Here is a 17,290-nt window from a genome sequence, read left to right on the forward strand (position 1 = left end):
TTCCGACAGCTCTGTGTGCTCCTCAAAAAGGAATCGTGAGCTCACCAACTTGGGAACGCTTCTTTGTCAGTGTGAACTATACTGTCTGCAAGGAATTCAAACATGCAGACTTTCGGTGACAGTGTGTGAAGTGAGGCCAGTTACACAGCTACATCTCCTAATATTTTTGGTATAAAGCAGTTGCTAAAATTAATTCCAGTCTGAAACTTGATGGATTCTCAGTGATGGAATTAACAGGTTTCAAATGGGGGTGTGGGGGGAAAGAGCTGGATTAAAAATAAATGTTTATGTCGGAAATTTGAAACCTGCCCCTAACAAACTGAATACAAAGTTTTCTGTTTCAGAAGATTTGTTTGCCTTTTTGTATTCACAGGAAAAGTGCATATTCATGCCAGAAATGTATAGACCACTCCAAACAATCTCTTAAGAGCAGTCAGTATTGTCCTTTTATGTCTCAGGCCCTCTGGTTCCTGGGCCTCTGAGCTGACTTCAGTGGTCAGTAAGTCACACCCCTGCTACTACATATGAAGTGCATAGTACACAGGAGGGTGGCCTCCTTTCAGCCAACACATACAATGCTCGTCTTATTAGGCCTTCCTCTGTATTTATATCAGGTAAGCTATTTAGGACACCTATATGTGTTTCATTTTGTTTTTTAATGAGGTTCCAATCTACCTCTCCCCATCTCTGTTCTCTCATTGACAGCACAGAATTTTACATTGTTTGATATTAGACATTTGTGGTTTCATACCCTTAGAAGGCTTCGCCACTCCTAGGTGTGTTGGGTTAACATAGCAAGAAAAGAACCAGGGGCTCTTTATTAGGAATTTGGAGATTCTGCACTTAGTTAATGAGAAGATTTCTAATAGTGACAAGTGAGTTAGGCTCTCTTATTTTTGCTGGCTTAAGGATCACATGTGGTTTATGGTAGTTTACTCTTTCATGCCCAGCTTCAGTGTTGAATAACACCCAGAATGTAGCATGACCAGCCCACTATCATCCCCAAATCGCAGTAGGTTTAACTGCAGGAATTGAAAATTGAGCAACCAGATTTATTTTAGTATTTGTGCATTTCAAGAGAAACTTATATTTCTGGATTCATTTAAGTAGCAATAGCTGGATTTTATCAGTAATTTTTTTTTCCAAATTCTTACCCAGATGTCACTGTAGTGCCAGTGTTATAAAATAAACAGCTGTGCCCTAGCCGGTTTGGCTCAGTGGATAGAGTGTCGGCCTGCAGACTGAATGGTCCCAGGTTCGATTCCGGCCAAGGGCATGTACCTTGGTGGCGGGCACATCCCCAGTAGAGGGTGTGCAGGAGGCAGCTGATCGATGTTTCTCTCTCATCGATGTTTCTAACTCTCTATCCCTCTTCCTTCCTCTCTGTAAAAAATCAATAAAATATATTTTTTTAAAAATAAAATAAACAGCTGTGAGATCCAGTAGCACACCCCGATCTGCCCCATCAGGCCGTTCTGGCAGCCAGTGGCCAGTTTAGGGATCCAGCAGGGTGAGGTCACTGGGCAGATGTACTAGGAGGGGAAAGCCCATTCCCCGCTTTCAACCACAAATGCCTTTTGATAACTAGTAAAATTGGCAAGCGGAATGATTGAAAACATGTGAGAGGTAACTGGATCTAAGTTTCAAGTAGTACATATTTGAAGAGTTTTCCCCAATGTGAAAGTTACTCTTTAAGAGCCTTAAACTAATAAAAACAAGGAAATTCCATGTTATGGCTGCCACTCGGCCTTTCCATATTTATTCCAGCAGTCAGATTTGACAGGTCCAATGCTGATTGGTCTGGGACCCCTGCGAGCATTTAAAGCAGGGGGGATTGAAGCAAAAGCTGGCAACAGCTGGGATGGAGAAAGTCTACTGCTTTTCAATGCCAGGCTTATAATTCCATTTTAGTATATCCTATTTTCTTTTCATGTGGCTGCTTCCTGTATTTATTCACTGAAGTGGATTCAAGATTCTTTCAGAGACAAGTCTTGTTTCTCTCCTTTCCTTTTTCTTGTTCTCATTGCAGATTTTACTGGGTGGTTACCTTCTTGTCAGGTTGTTAAGGCTGGACCTCTCTCGTCTTTGGTAACCCTCTTTCTTGTCCTGTGTCTTCTTTGCTGAAATGCTGAGTTGCATGGCCTACTCTTAGCCTCTCCTCCCTGTACTTAATTCTTCCTGTGGCTGCCAGAATGATCTTTCTAAAGATCTGCACTGATTGTCAGTAGCCTGGAGAGTCAGCAACACATTGATTCAACAGAGTTACCTGCACCTTCAAAGCTTTGATTAGATCTACCTCGAGTTTCTTAGTGACCCAACAAATAATAAGTAACTTTGGCCTTGGAGACCCCACAATTTTGCCCTTTTTCAAAGCAGACCTGGCACCAGCAACCTGAGGGAACCGCCACTACCCCGATGAGGAGGAAAGAGAGAGGGGACTACAGAAAAAGAGCTGTAGAATATGAAGACCAACTTCGCCTGTTCCACAGCTAAGATATAATCATAGACGCTTAGAAGAGGAAGGAACCCTAGAGTTCTTTCTCCCTATGCCCCTGGAGCCCACTGTCCCCATGTCAACCCCAAGCCTTTGCAATTTTGAGAGCACTCTTCTGTAGTGGAGGGAGCAGATTTAGGTGCAGAGAATAGCCTTCTAAATCTCACTTCATAAATGTGTGATATGGTCAGGTTGCCTTTACCTCTGAACCTATGTCCTCACTCATTGGTGGACACATTAACATCATTGTGGCAATTAACAATGACAAAAGTTCTAAAGCAGGAGTCAGTAAACTAGCTGCAGTTGTTTTTATTACCTCTGCTCATTCGCCTCCTGGAACTCTCCTTCTTTCTCCCTTCTTCCCCCACATGAAATTTCACCTATCCTTTCAGGCCATCTCTTTCTACCTTCCCTAGGAAGTCTTCCCTGACCTCACAACAGAAAGTCATCTCTCTTCCCTCAACTCCCAGTAATCTTAGTATCTCTCCTGTAGCATCCTGCCTTACAATTGTCCAATTATTTTACCAAATTCTAAGCTCTTTGAGCACCAGTGCACTTCGTTGGCCCTTTTATGCCCTGTCTGGAACTGTCCCCATAATAAGCCCAGGAGGAGGATCACACTGATGAGTGGACAGTAAGTTGACCCAGGGCTGAGTGGTAGAGGAGCATTTGGACTTCATAGCTTGTTCCCTGGGAGTGAAGCCTTGGGTGTCCTTTGGCCGTAGATCCACATAGGTGCCAAACTTAGGCCATAGCTTTTCTTCTGAGAGTCTTTGCTATGCAAGTGAATTCTTCATTATCTCATTGGGCCTCCATAATTTAAGTGCTCCCACTGCAGCTGAGCTTTTACTCCTGCAGTTTCTTTAGTATAATACAAGTGTATAGAAATCCAGTAATATCCATTGAGCAGACACTTAAAGATGGGGATATAGCTAGGAGTAAACTAGTGAATCATTTTTTTGTCTCAGCTTTTGTTGAAAATCTTGATGAAATAAATATATTGCTGTGCTTTTTTACTAGACATAATTGATTGTTTTTGATGATTGAAGATCTTGATTATCATTTCAGATCTATGGCAGTAGTTTCTTTATATTTACATTAGCTTGACAGAATCAAATATTCGCTGGCATAGAAGACAGTGCTGCTGCTTGTACAAACTGCCTGTGGCTTCCTGCCTGTGACAGAATGACATGGACAGAGAAATAGCTGGGCATTGTAACCAAAGCTGCTTGGCTAGCATTGCGTCCGGATGCCACAGGGGCAGTGTCCCGGGGTCTAGGCCCCTGGCTGGTATTGCTGAGAGAGGGTGATGGGGTGGGTAGGAGGTGCCTTTTCTATGGGAGCTGCCTTTTCCCCAAACCAGATTAGAATTCTCTCCTCTCCCCTACCCCTTGAGAAGTCACAAGAGGACAAACATAGAGTACCAAGAACAGAGGGTATAGAGAAGTGTCATTCCTGGGCCAAAACAAGTGACATCATTTTGCTGAGTTTGATAGAGAAAAATTTCCTTGATGTCTGTATATTTAAGAAATAACATCTAGCATTAGGGAAAAACAGATGAGGCAAACCTGAATTTGGAGCAGTCACAGAGATTAAGAATGCTTTGTAATGATCATTAATTTTTTGCCTCAAGAACTACCTCCCCACTTCCAAGCCTTCCCCTGTGGGGCTCCGAAAACACCATGGAGTCAAGATCCAGATGAATGGGGGCCGTCCATGCCGGGCGAGAGCTTGGAAGGTGTTGGGAGCTATACTGGCTGAGGGCGCTGGTTGCAAATTAATATCCGAACCCCATTATATAGTTGGTAGCAGTTTGTTGTTACTGTGCTTGTCATTTGTGTTTTCATCTGTTAGTGTGAGTTTAGATAGCAATAGCTCTTCAGCTGGCTTTATAAAGTCTGAGTTAAAGAGCCCCTCCAACGATTTTTTAGAAAACCCCCTGGACAAGGTGGAGTGCAGCTATCAACTGGAGTCACCATTCCAGTGCCCAGAGTGGGCAGGTTGGTAGCAGCACTTTCCAGGGCAGTTCACAAAGCAATCCTTTTTCCTCCCTGGTGTACCTCACATCTAGTATAGCTAAAGGTGAAACTCTTTTGAGGATTTAAGTGGTCCCTTTAAAATCACATTTCTGTTCTTGGCACCAGGAGCCCTCATGTAGTGTCACCTGTTGGCACCCAGCACCCAGGTTTCCTGATAGCGGCCAGCACACTGGTGCCAGGAGAGAGTGAAGGAATCACAGGCGGCATTCACATTCCCTGCCATATGAGTGTCATTCTGCCGGGCCATCTGGCTGGCAGCAGCGCTCAGCCAATGGCAGGATGTTATAAAGCATGCTCGCTGAACACCCAAAATCTTGAAAATTAACTGCAAAAATAAAATCAAAGCTGGCTCAGAGGTGGCATCTCTTGGCCTGACATAAGCTCAAATAAACCTGCTCATTGTTGTTGATAGATGTCTGTTACTGGCTTGATTTTTCCCAGCCCCTACTCAGCATCTTTTGACTTTTACTTATAAATTTCAGGCAAAAACATTTGGAGAGCTTTTGGGAGTTTTTATTTGCTAATTAAAATGTGAGAAGGAAATGCAGCTACAGGTAGAGTTCTAGTGCAAGCCACAGCTGTGATAAAAAAAAAACACACTAAACCTGACAGTTTCAAAATGAAGTTATTAGCACTTCACCTGTAACTGTGATAGCTTTTAACTTTCATGATCTGTCTCTTAAGTGCCCCAACCCTCGGAGTATACAAAAAGGGAGCTAAGTGAGGAAATTGGAGGATACCTTATCTTTGCAGAAGAAAAGAAGAATTGTTCCTATGGAACTTTTTTTTTTAACTTATAAGAACTTTTCCTATTTTTTATGTCATGCAGTTTTCCAAGAACCCTGTGAGCCAGGGTAGTTGATTTATTTTATAGATGAGAAAATCAAGGCTCTTGGTGACTTGTCCAAATTCCTGTAGCCAGGATGGAGCTGGATCTTCCCAAACTTCTGCTGCCTGCTTTCTAGACTTCACTAATACCAGAAGAGACAGGGCTGTCTGAAAAATCACCTAATACTGTGTCACAAGTCTATTACTTGTAAAACAATTAATAAAATATACTATGATCCTGAAAAATCAGTCAGTAGATTGCCCATCACGCCCAGTCCTATATTCCTAATAACACCAGCGCGTCTCTGTCCCAGCACAGGCACTGTTGGTTGGCCTGATTCGCAGCCGTGGCTGTGCTGGCAGATGTTTGTGGCTGGGATAGCCCAAACAGAGCGAGGGAGCTGCGGGGTGGCGGGTAGTTTTGCCGCCAAGCGTTTTCCCAGAGAAGTGTAAGGGAACCTTTGCCAGAGTGGCTGGTGCCCTGACAAATTGATTCCTGCCAAACAATAGAAATAAATATTTTCAACTGACAGAAATTTTGGCTCCAAAAGTATTCAAATTAAAGGCTTATTTCTGAAACAAATACTTTAGGAGGAAAACATTTACCAGTGTAGATGAGATCAGAGTTATTCCTCTTGGCAGTGGAATAGTTATTTTTGTCATTAAAACACATTTTTTGAGCCCCCCCCCCCCAAAAAAAGCCTCATTTTTAGCCTCCAGTTTCCTGGGGAAAGTCAAGTGCGTTAAACTGGAGTGCAGAAAAGAGGTGTTAGAGTGGTTTACGCAAAGAGCCTCTGCTTCCACAGTGCTGGTTTTCCAGATCTGGATTGGAATCCTGGCTCTACTCCCTCATGGAGATGTTTTAGGCAGAGCTGATTAGCTACTCATCAGTTCTTTCAGTTTGTGAAATGGGACAGCGGTATCTGCCTTGTAACAGTTAATGCCACCCTCGGAACCTGGAGAGTCTATCTTGACCAGCACTGTCCAGTAGAACTTCCTATGTTGGTGGATTGGTCTATATCTGATCCATCAAATATAGTTGTCACTAGCCCTCAAAATGTGGCTACTGCAAAGGAGAAACTGAATTTAAATTTAAATTTACATAACATATGTGGCTGGTGGCTACCATTTTGAATAATGCAATTCTCATTCATTCCCCTCATTTAATTAATTGGTCCCCGGTTCCAGTTAATTGGTTGACAGGTCAGCCCACTAAAGATCTCTTGAGTCTCTCTCTTTCCCCATTCCGAATGCAACTGTGGGGGTCAGGTGTGTCTGTTCTTTCTGGCATCCATCTCCTGTCCTGCAGCCAGGGCAGTGGAGCAGTTCCATTGAGCTAGGCAAGGGAATGAATGTTTAAGCCACAGACGACTGCCCACCTCCTAACATCAACCTTCATGGACATGTAAAAATTTTAACAAGTTCCCATTTGGTTTTAAGATTTTAAAGATTTGTCTCATAATGTAAACTAAGTATAAAGAAGAATGATAAACAGTCTTAGCTGGTTTGGCTCAGTGGATAGAGTGTCAGAAGGGTCCCAGGTTTGATTCCCAGTCAAGGGCACATGCCAGGGTTGCGGGCTCGATCCCCAGTAGGGGGTGTGCAGGAGGCAGCCAATCAATGATTCTCTTTCATCATTGATGTTCCTCTCTCTCTCCCCCTCTCCCTTCCTCTCTGAAGTCAACAAAAATATTAAAAAAAAAAAAAAAGGAATGAAAACACCATGGAGTCAAGGGACCTATTATTCCCTGGGCATTTGTTAGCAGATAAATCATGTACGTGCTCAACCTTGGTTTCCTCATTTGTGACATGGGACTAGCAAAGCTCCTGTGGCCACTTTTCTCCCAAGTTCATCCCGAGGTCCATAGGATTGTTAGTGCCAACAGGTCAGACCTCAGCAGCTTCTCCCTGGTCCCCAGTGTGGATCTTGCAGGGGAAAGTGGAGGTTGTGGCTTGGGGGAACACAATAGAAGCAGAAGACAAGGGACCCAGCCAACAGGCCCCCACTTCAACCCAGGAACAAGACAGAGAAGAAAGAGATAGAGAGCCCCGACAAATAAGATAGCCAGACAGCAAAGACCAACCCAGATGGCACGGTGGGGGCTCATGAGAAGAGAGAGAGTCTGTTGGGCTCTTGGGAGAAACACAAGATCAGAGAGGGGTGAGGCACTCCTGCCATTTGGAGCTGTGCATTGTCTGAAAGGCTGTGGCTGGCAGGCAAATTTAGTTTTGTTTTGCGATCCAGACAGAGCAGTAAAGAATGCTACTTAGGGAACAGACATTTTTGTAGTTCAAAACTGGTCAGATGTCAACAATTTCATATGGTTCAATTAATATGTAAAGCAGAATTCTTTCATTACGGTTAAAAGACGCCTTTTCCTCATCCTGGGCTGTGTGTGCCTACTCTTAGTGACACTGGTCTCTATCCCCACATACTCCATTATGCATCACCCAGACACGTCTCTCACGTCTCCCTGTTTAAATGAGAGTCTGGCAAGTACTTTGTGTAGTGCAGTGCTTGTTGGATACATCTGGCATTTTTGTCTTTGCATAGTGGGTTTTCGACGGGGTGAAAAACAATAAAAAACAAAATCTTGGTTTATTGAAATTTCTTAATACTGAGGAATTCACAAAAAGGCTGTATGAAAACTTTGTGCTCGTAGCTTTTGTTAGGCCAATTTATTTATTTTTATTCAATTTTATTTTCTGAGCATGCCTTCATTTGATCCAAAATAAAAAATATATTTAAAAATATACTGAGAAACCTGCCCCCACCTCCGTCCCTTCCTACCTGCACCATCATCCAGTGATGCAGCCTTTAGCTGGAAAGGCCACAGGGAGCAAGTGTATGTTGGAGTAATTGTTTCACTTGAATTTCCTAGATTGGAAATTAATATTAAGTCATCCTTCAGAATCACAAAATACTGAGTGCATATTGGACTCACACCGTTTTAAGAGTTAAATGGGTATGAGAAAATAATCTTTATTGGAGGTGAGGCCAGGTTGAATAGCAAGAGGAAAACGAAACTAACGTCATCACTCATGGCACCAGCATTTGATCTTATCTAATCCTCATAACAGCTCTAGGAGGCATGTATTTGTGTCCCCATTGTAGGTTAGGCTGCTGGACTGGTCACAGAGCTGACAGGTGGTGAGAGCCCATATGCACACGAGTCTTCCTCTACACTGCCCTGCAGCCCCCCACCCCCAATTCCTGGTCCCAAACACATTCTCTCTTTTCTCTGGGCTCCTGGGGAACAGGACCCACCACCTTCATGCTATAAATACAGCCACTATGCTCTGTGCCCTGTGAGATCTGGCTAGGAGGTTTCGTTCCTATCATTTCACTCTAATTGCCAAGATAGGGGAAGATGGCTGGTTGTGTTGTACAGATTTCAGCAAGGCTGAAACACACAGTGAGTGTTTCTGATTAAACCCCTGGATAACTAGAAACTTGAACTCTAGGCAGTCTCTTGCTCACACACCCACGTTTTTGTTCCCTGAGTCAGAGAACCACAGAGAGTGATTAACCCATAGAGGTCACTTCTTGTCCACCAGTTAAGCCAGCATTTACTGAGCACCTACTGTGTGTTGGTGCTGTGCTGGCACCCCAGGAACCTCACTTTCCCTGCTCTGGGAAAAGCACTCCTTCCCTGAATATCCCCTATTGGTATCTGCAGTTGGAGGCACAGAAATGAAGTAGAGGTGGCCCATCTAACAGGGGAAGAGCCTCAACAGCGAACCCCATGTCTGCCGCACCCTGTTTTTCTAAAGGCCCAGTTGAAATGGACTTTTCCTATTCCTGTGTCCCTTTCCCCTATTCTTACAGTGGAGCTGTGATGAAAGTTACTTCCGATGCTGCTTAGAGAGTTTGCCCGGCTGCTTCTCCTCTAGTGTCCACAGAAGGCTGGGTCTACTCCTTTCCCTCAGACTCTCAGCACAGGCTGTTCCTCTGCTTGAAAGCCTTTCCTTTCTCTCTTCCATTAAACTGTCAGATCTCCAATCAAATACCACTTCCAAGGGCTCCTAAGCAGGGAGGAGCCCCTCTTAGCCATATACTTCTAATTCTTATAAAAGTAGTACCATTCTACAACTTTACCCAGGATCCTTTGAGGGTGAGTGAGAGAGGGGTGTGGGTCTCCTCCATGTTCCCCCTCCCCTCTTCCTCAGCCATTCTTGCCTTTAAGAGCCAGTTCTGCCAGCCTTTCCTCTTCCTCCTCAGCCCCCCAGAGCCTCCTGAACTGTTCCAGACTATTCTCTGCCATTCAGGACTTCAGTGCTCGGGTTAGCCCTCTTTCTTTTCTTTTCTTTTTCTTTCTTTCTTTTTTTTTTTGCGCACAGCCATCTCTGTTTCCTACTGGAAGCCTTGCCAGCCTGCAGAGTTCTTAAATGTGTCTCCTCTCTCCTTATAATGGATATTGGTGCCTCTGCCCGGAGTGTATGGAGTATATCCCTGCCAGCCTGCAGGCTCTTATTTGAGGTGCTATTATTTTCATGAAGCTGCTTCTAATTTTCTCCCAAGGAGAAGCAATCTCTCCTCCTTTGAGCCCGTTAGCACTTTTTCTTGGGATTTCTGTTATAGCATTTACTTTATTTTGCCTTTTTTTTTTTAGCTTATTCTTTCATTTATCAAATTTTGACTACCCACCTGTGATGTGCCCCAGCAGCACATCCAGTGCTGAGAATCCCGTAGTGAGCAACACACAGGCCTTGCCAGAGCTTATAGCCCACTGGCTGGACGTTAACCGGGCACCTACCCACACAAATGCAGAACTGCAAACTAGGCTCTCTGCCAGAGGCACAGTTCAGGGATGGGGCACATGCCTCCCAATCTCTTCTGGGCAGGGTAGAGGGGGATGAAGGGATAGGAGAAGGGGTATTTTGAGCAGAGATCAGGCAGTTCACTGAAGAGAGAAAGGAAAGGCTTTCAAGCAGAGGAAAAAGCCTGTGCTGAGGGTCCGAGGGAAAGGAGTAGAACCAGCCTTCTGCGGGCACTAGAGGAGGACCAACGTGCCAGTTTAGGAGCCTGGGCGCCCTCAGTGGTCTCATCCCAAGTCCTCTGGGAAGCCACTGTACACTTTTGAGTAAGAATGATAAGCTCAGATTTGGGCTATGTCATGGCATGTCCCCTTTCTTGCAGGGTGTATGTATATATCCCGTCACCTTTACAGGTGTGTGGTAATTTATGCCCATGAGGGAATGAGGGATGCCTTAATCTTGCATCAGACTGAACTCCTTGAAGCTCCCTGAACCTACTCCAATACCTCCTTGCCATTAGTCGGTGCTGTTTTTCTCCATCCAGTTTGCTTTTCCCCCTCCTTGCCTTCTGTTGAGATTCTCCTGGGCTGCATGCAGGGAGAGTGGGAGCTCACAGTTCAGGGCGGGGTGGGTGGGTCTCTCCCTCTGTTCCATCTGTTCCATCTTTGCCACTCGTCCACTAGGGTCCCTGCTGGAGATCCGTCTACTTCTGTGGAAACTACAGCTTCCTGAGTGGAAATGCTCACTGCTGGCTAACATGACTGACATCACATGACAACATTGTAGCCATATTCAGAGTTGTGCGTTACCTGGTCCTGAATCAGAGTGTGTGAGTGGAACAGTGTAAGGATTAAGTGTTTGAAAAAAACACTTGGGAAATATGGAGTCAGACTTGATTCTCTATAAAGTAAATGAACATTGACTTTGGGAATTCTGCAAGGTTCTCCTTTAAATAGAGATCATTGTCACATACCCATGAACAGAACACAATGTTCTTCCTGTAGTACCACGTAGGAGTACCTTTCTGGGAATAAGGTGTTCATAGGTCCTTATCAGTCCTTCAAAACCTATGTTGTCTCATTATAGAGGGAAAAGAGATTTTAATACATAAATATTTACTTTTTAGGAGTAGTCAGTACATTTACATGCTCAAAATTAAAAAGGTACAAATAGATAGACAGTGAAAGGACCCCCTCCCAGGCCCCTGCCTGTTCATTTTCCTCCCTAGGATAGGGAATGGCAGCAGCATCTTTTACTTGTGGAGCCTTCCAGAGAGAGCCTGTGTGTAAGCACATTACATATGCTTGTAGATCTGTGTACTCACAGTGGCTGTCCTGGTCACTGTTTGGGGACATGTCTGGGGAGTGGCTTTTACATTTCTATTTGAACATACCTATTTTCACATTGGTACCAACCTGCCTCCTAGCAGTCCCTGTCACTACTTCCATGCCCAAGCCAGGCTGGCCTCTGCTTACTGATGGCACTTTCCTGTCATGTGCCCCTACCCCATCCCTACCCATCCCCTGGGGGGACCTGACCAGGCTCCTGGTTCTTCTGAGTCCTGTTCTGGGTCTATGACAGCACCTACTCCCCAGGTATTGTGCCAGGTACTCAATGAGCCCACATAAAGAGGAGGAGGAGGGTGATGGGGACTGAGCCAGTCTCGCCCACAGATCCAAGGCAAGATGGACATCTTTCACAAAAATTCGAAGAGCTTTCTTGTTGGCAGTATGTTCTCCCTTTTCTACCTCTGCTTCTGCTTTCGTTCCACCAGCCTGGTCCCTCTGTCTTGTCACTCTTCCTTGCCTGCCTAGTTTCTTCAGCTGGACTGTGGGTACCTGGAGGTCAGGTCAGGGTCAGGTTCCAATTCATCTGTGCAACCCAGGTGCCTCCAGCCTAATTGGGGATACTGGTGGCAGAATGAATTGAGGCCTAAATAAGTGCATGGCTCTGATAGTACAGAAAAAGTTACCTTGATGGAGCACTTGACATGCATTATCGTAATTATCTCCAGAGAGGGAATGTTATTTGACCAAAACTACACAGGTTACAGCAGAGATGGAGCCTGGATTTCAAGCCAGGATTCTCTGAAGCCACTGTCTGAGGGTTATGAGATATTCTGTGTAGGGGACCGGGGAGGGGTATGACAAGGAGGAGGCCGATGTTAGGTGGGCTTGGGCCCTTCACTCCTTTCTAGTCAGAGCAGCTCCCATTTGTCCAAATGATTCTGTTGCTGGAAATGAAATAGAAAATGTCATGAGGACTACCTGGTGCAGAAACAGAAACTGCGGTTGGTATTTTCCTTTTTGCACAAGTATTCCTTGTTTTCACTAATAAAGCCATTTAAAATTCTCACATAGGATTTGCTGTTTGATTAGTTTAACAGGTAGGCACTAAAGAAACACCAGATGAACTTTTTGGCTTAAAATTAGCGACCATAAAAAGACAATACTTGCATTGCTGATGCAGTTGGCTGGGTGATTTCTCTGTCAGCCCAGGGTGCTCAGGGACAGGGGCCTCCTCCACAGGCCTGGCCTGGGGCCTAGGAAGAGAGAGAGAGTCTCACAAAAGCGGGACTTGTTTTATTTGGGAAATATTTCCCCCACAGTTTCTTTTAAATAGGCAGGTTTGTGGTTGCTGTTTATTGTTTGTGTTTAATAAATCTTTAATCCTTGGCTGAGAGGCTGAGGTTCAGGCAGAGAGAAACTTAAAATGTTAGGAGTTTGGTCCTTTTAAGATCAGTCAGAAATGGAGAAAAAGCATGCCAGAAGTTGTAATCCAGAGGAAAAAAGGATTACAGCCATCCACAACTCTTCGGTAGTACCCTTGTTTCATAGAGTGAGATGCACTGAACCTTTGGTTCCACAGCCAGAAGTCTTTCCCTGGACATTGTTGCCTCCTGACATTAGCCATCTCTTGGTCACTTAGAACGAAAACCCCACAGCTTCTCCGGGTGCCGTCCTTGCAAGACCCTTTCCCAGGACTTTCTCCGGCACTTTCGGCCTAGTTGGAAGGGCCTCTGTGTTCAGAGCCCGTGGGTTTGCTCCCAACCCTGCCAGCTTCCCATCACCTCAGATCTGGGACTGTTGGTGTTTCCAGCAGGAGAAAGAGTTCTAAATAGTTCTGAGGGGACAACCTCCTCTGTCCTTCCTCTGGAAAGTCTGGCCACCTCCTCCTCATTCATAAGCCCTGAGACTGGCCAGTGTGCAGTGCGTTGGGCAAGCAACAGCTGTTGTTTTGACAAAGGATGTGCTTGCCTCACTTTTTGCATCACCGGAGTGAGTCAGGAGGCCATTGCCGACCCTGGGCAGGTGGACCCGCAGACCATGAACTCATATATGGGGTGCATTATGTAAAATATGTTTCTATAATTATATGTGTATTTTTTTCACATTAGCAGGATTTTAAAAAATTAAGATATATTGCAGTTTTTCCTATTAGGTAATCCATGCACAAGGCAAAATAGCCTAAAGATATATATTGAAGAGCAAGTCCCTCCTCCCTGGTGCCTCCTCAGAGCCAAGGACAGTTTCAATTGTCTCCTGCACCTTTCTAGAGATAGCTGAAACTTATGTAAGCATATGAATAGAGACTCTCTTAAATAGTGTTAGCATTGTTTCGCACATTGTTTTTTTCACTTAAATATATCTTGAAGATCACTTCATCTTAGATAGTGCATGTAGGGCTGTATTTTTTCTTTTTTAACCATTGCAGAATAACCCTGAGTAGATATGCCAGTCTGCTATTGCTGGATATTTAGGTTGGTTTTCAGTTTTTTGTTTTTTCTCTTTGTAAGTTTTTAATGCCTTTCAGATGTGGGGACTCTACGTTCGATCTCACTTGTGACCAGTGACTCAGGGCTGAGGGTTCTGTATTTTAGGCCACCTCCCCTAAACACATTAAATCCCCTTGTTAATGTGTCATTATATTTGACACTTTGAGTGTAGGCAGGCTGGGTAGATAATAAAACAGTATTTGGCTTATGTATAATAACTATCTCCTCCCTTTGTGTTGTCCCCACAGCCTGGGAAAGCCTTGGTGTCCTTCAGAAGGGTTCGGTGGTGTTATCTCAAGGGATTCAATCAAAGATTGTAACGATTGCGAGGCTTAAATCTGACCAACCAAACTTGGGGAGGTGACAGCTGCCCTCCCTCACAATCTGTGAATGTTCGGTCTTTTCTCCTCGCTGTGCCAATCTGTTTTCCTGGTGGCGGGTGGCAACACGGTATTATATTTGGAGACCCCCGTTGGTTTCTCATGTGGACCTGCATATGTCTGCACGGGTGGGGAAGGGAGTGTGGCAGGCCCCTGGGGGGTCCCCAACTGCCAGTAGCAGGTCTCCTCAGGCTCGCTGGCCCTGCAGCCAGGTGGTAAAGATGGGTTTGCCTTCCATCCAGCGACCTGTCCCAGGCTCAGCCTTTCTCAGTCTGGCTCTCTAATGGATCTGCCTGGGGGGCTTGCGGGGAACCTGGGGATCAGAGGGCCTCATAGATCACGTGCTCTTTTGATGCCTTCCAAAGCACCCCACCCCCAATCCCACCGTCTCCAAGCTCTTCCCTCTAGTGAGCCTGCAGCATCCAGCATTAGGCCACAGAAGTCACCAAACACGGCTGATTTTGTGCCCTCTGCCCCCCAGCTCTGGAACTAGGGTCCTCGTTGAAAGCAGTCAAGGGCTCTTTGTTTTCCTCTAAGTTTTCTGCATCCGTGTGTGATTGGAACGAAACATCAACTTTACTTTTTTTTGTCATATTTCAATATTGGCTTCTTTCCCCCTTCTTGAAGTCTCCCTTTATAACTTCTGCTGCTGCTGCTTAAATATAGATGTCTAAGTCCTCCTCCTTACCAGATTGTTTATATTTTTGAAAAGCCTTCTGCTTATCTGCGATTGCTCTCTCTTCTCTATCTCCATCCCCACATTACCACATTGCTTTCGGTTGCTCTTTTTTTCTGCCTTCACTTGACTGGGATGTGTTTCAAATGTGGTCTATCAAAATGTGCAGTGTTTCCCTCTTTGCTGCAGTAGCTTTGACATCTGTTCTTGAATTCTAGCCCACGTTATTCTTTTGGACTTGTTTGCCCAAGATTTGCTGTAATGCCAGAATCACTAAAGGGAAGAGTGTGGTGTGGTATTCTCTCCCCCTCCAGTCCCCGCCCCCCCCTTTAAACTGTCCAGTGTCCAAGTCGACAGCACACTGGATGTTTGTTCCAGCACTCTGTCATCTCGTCTGGCACTGGCCCACCCGTAGTGGTACGAGTGAAGTGTTCACCAGCAGGGCTTACAGACTACTTCAGTATTTCCACCAAAAAGGAAAGCAGGTGGAACTTCATGAGGTGGGTGGAGGGAAGGTGGAGAAACTCTCGCCTGCTTCCTGGATGGTTCTGGATGGATTTTCATTTTTATTTTACTTGCCTTTCAGCCTTTGATGGGGTCCTTGCTCTGTTGTGCCTGCGCCTGGGGGGAATAGTCAGGACCATTGAGAAGCCACTTGGGACAGCCACTTTAATCCTAAGCAGAATGTGCTAGTGTGTGTCTTTAAAATGGGCCTTTCGGTGGCTATGGGAACGTGTCCTTGAGCTCCTGCTGTCAGCCAGGAACACCTTTTTGGGCCCATCTGCTGTAGGCTTGTTTGAAACTGATCCTTTTGGTGGCTGCTCCCAGAATTCCTGAGGTCAGGGCACAGGTTCTTTGCTGCTTTGAGTATCAGTTTGTTGTGTATAGCAGAGCCCAGAGCCCTTAGCCTTTAACAGGTCCTTTTATAGGGAACCCATTCCTGGTGCTTCTCAGAATCCCAGTACTAGTGAAATAGTTTGAGAATAACCAATAAGCCTCATTCTGAATGTTTATAAGATATTAGAAATACCTTGGAATTTACCTTATAAAAGTCCCTCTTGAAAACAAGTAACAGGTTAAATGATGTCTAGCCTGTAGTAAGCCCCACAATAAATATTTGTTGAATGAAAACAAATGAAGCATCATTACAAAAGATTCCGGATCCACACACTGTTGAAGGACAGCCAAACAGAATGCCCTGATGAGAAGCGCAGGGAGAATCCGAAGGACAGAGCACAGAGACATGACAAGAAGAAACACTTGTTAAGAACAGAAGAAGCGAGTGACTCCAGGGAGGGATGCCATTTGGGCATTGGCCTGACTCTGGTTTTAGCAAAAAGAAAAAAAAGTATCTGTATGCACTATTATAGAAACAGTCATTTGTGAGGTGGTGTCAATATACACATCAAAGCTGAGCGAGTTTGGTTTTCTCAAACTAGCGCATGGGGCTGGATGGGAACCGTGTGATTGTGTCTCTTTCCTTGTCCGCAGCCCCCAGCGCCGCCTCTGTCGACGAGTTGACAGTCCCTGGAGCACAGGGGCTGTCCCCAGTGTTCTGGTCAAATGCAAATATGATCCCCTCTGGTACAAACTGCAATTACAATCTTGTCTTCCCTTTTTTTTGTCTCTCTTGACAGAGGGAACTCGATGCCACCGCAACAGTATTGGCAAACCGGCAAGATGAAAGCGAGCAGTCTAGAAAGCGGCTCATTGAGCAGAGCCGAGAGTTCAAGAAGAACACTCCAGAGGTGAGGCAGCATTCTGGCCAGGTCTCTTTGCAGGGGTCTCACTATCCTGTACATATCAGAAGACATGTTGTAAGCATTTAATTTCTCTCAGACAGTCTGCCTTCTTTTGATGGCCCTCAGCCCTGTACCAGCAGACTGCATACTTCCACGAGGGCTGGAGAATGCGGGCACTGACAGGTTGTCTGAGCAAATTAAAGCACGAGCTAATTGCAGATGCAGACACTGCATTCTGGGTCTTTGAGAATATGTGGCCAGGTGTGTGGCCAGGTCAGACCCTTGAGCCCATCCCGACCTCTGGCCCCTGCCCTCCATGCCCACACTACCCCCGAGTCCATGGAGGGTCACTGAGTGTGAGGATGTAGTTGGTGGAGGGCAGGCGGGGTGTCTGAGGACTGCCCACATCTCAGGATGCATATGCCAATACTTCTTGTAAATCAGACATTTAATCTGGTAAGGCCTTTTAAATGCCTCTGTTTCCTGAAATATGCTTTAAAGGGCACTGGAAATGTGCTCTTTATGTGCTTGTGTGTGTGTGTGTGTGTGTGTGTGTGTGTGTGTGTGTGTGTGTGAAGTTTGTGTTCGGAGGACAGTG

General features: G+C 45.3%; 1 protein-coding gene across 2 annotated transcripts in view; it reads left to right on the plus strand.

The window, feature by feature from the left end:
- CUX1 (cut-like homeobox 1) overlaps window positions 1-17,290 on the plus strand; it is a 339,346-nt gene that overhangs the window by 32,239 nt on the left and 289,817 nt on the right. For both annotated transcript variants that reach the window (XM_014550122.1, XM_014550123.1), the window contains exon 2: window positions 16,588-16,698. In XM_014550122.1, coding sequence (XP_014405608.1) covers window positions 16,588-16,698 — 111 coding nt within the window. The remainder of the gene's footprint in view (window positions 1-16,587; window positions 16,699-17,290) is intronic.

Source organism: Myotis brandtii, unplaced genomic scaffold (genome assembly GCF_000412655.1).
Source record: "Myotis brandtii unplaced genomic scaffold, ASM41265v1 scaffold583, whole genome shotgun sequence".
NCBI lineage: Eukaryota > Metazoa > Chordata > Mammalia > Chiroptera > Vespertilionidae > Myotis > Myotis brandtii.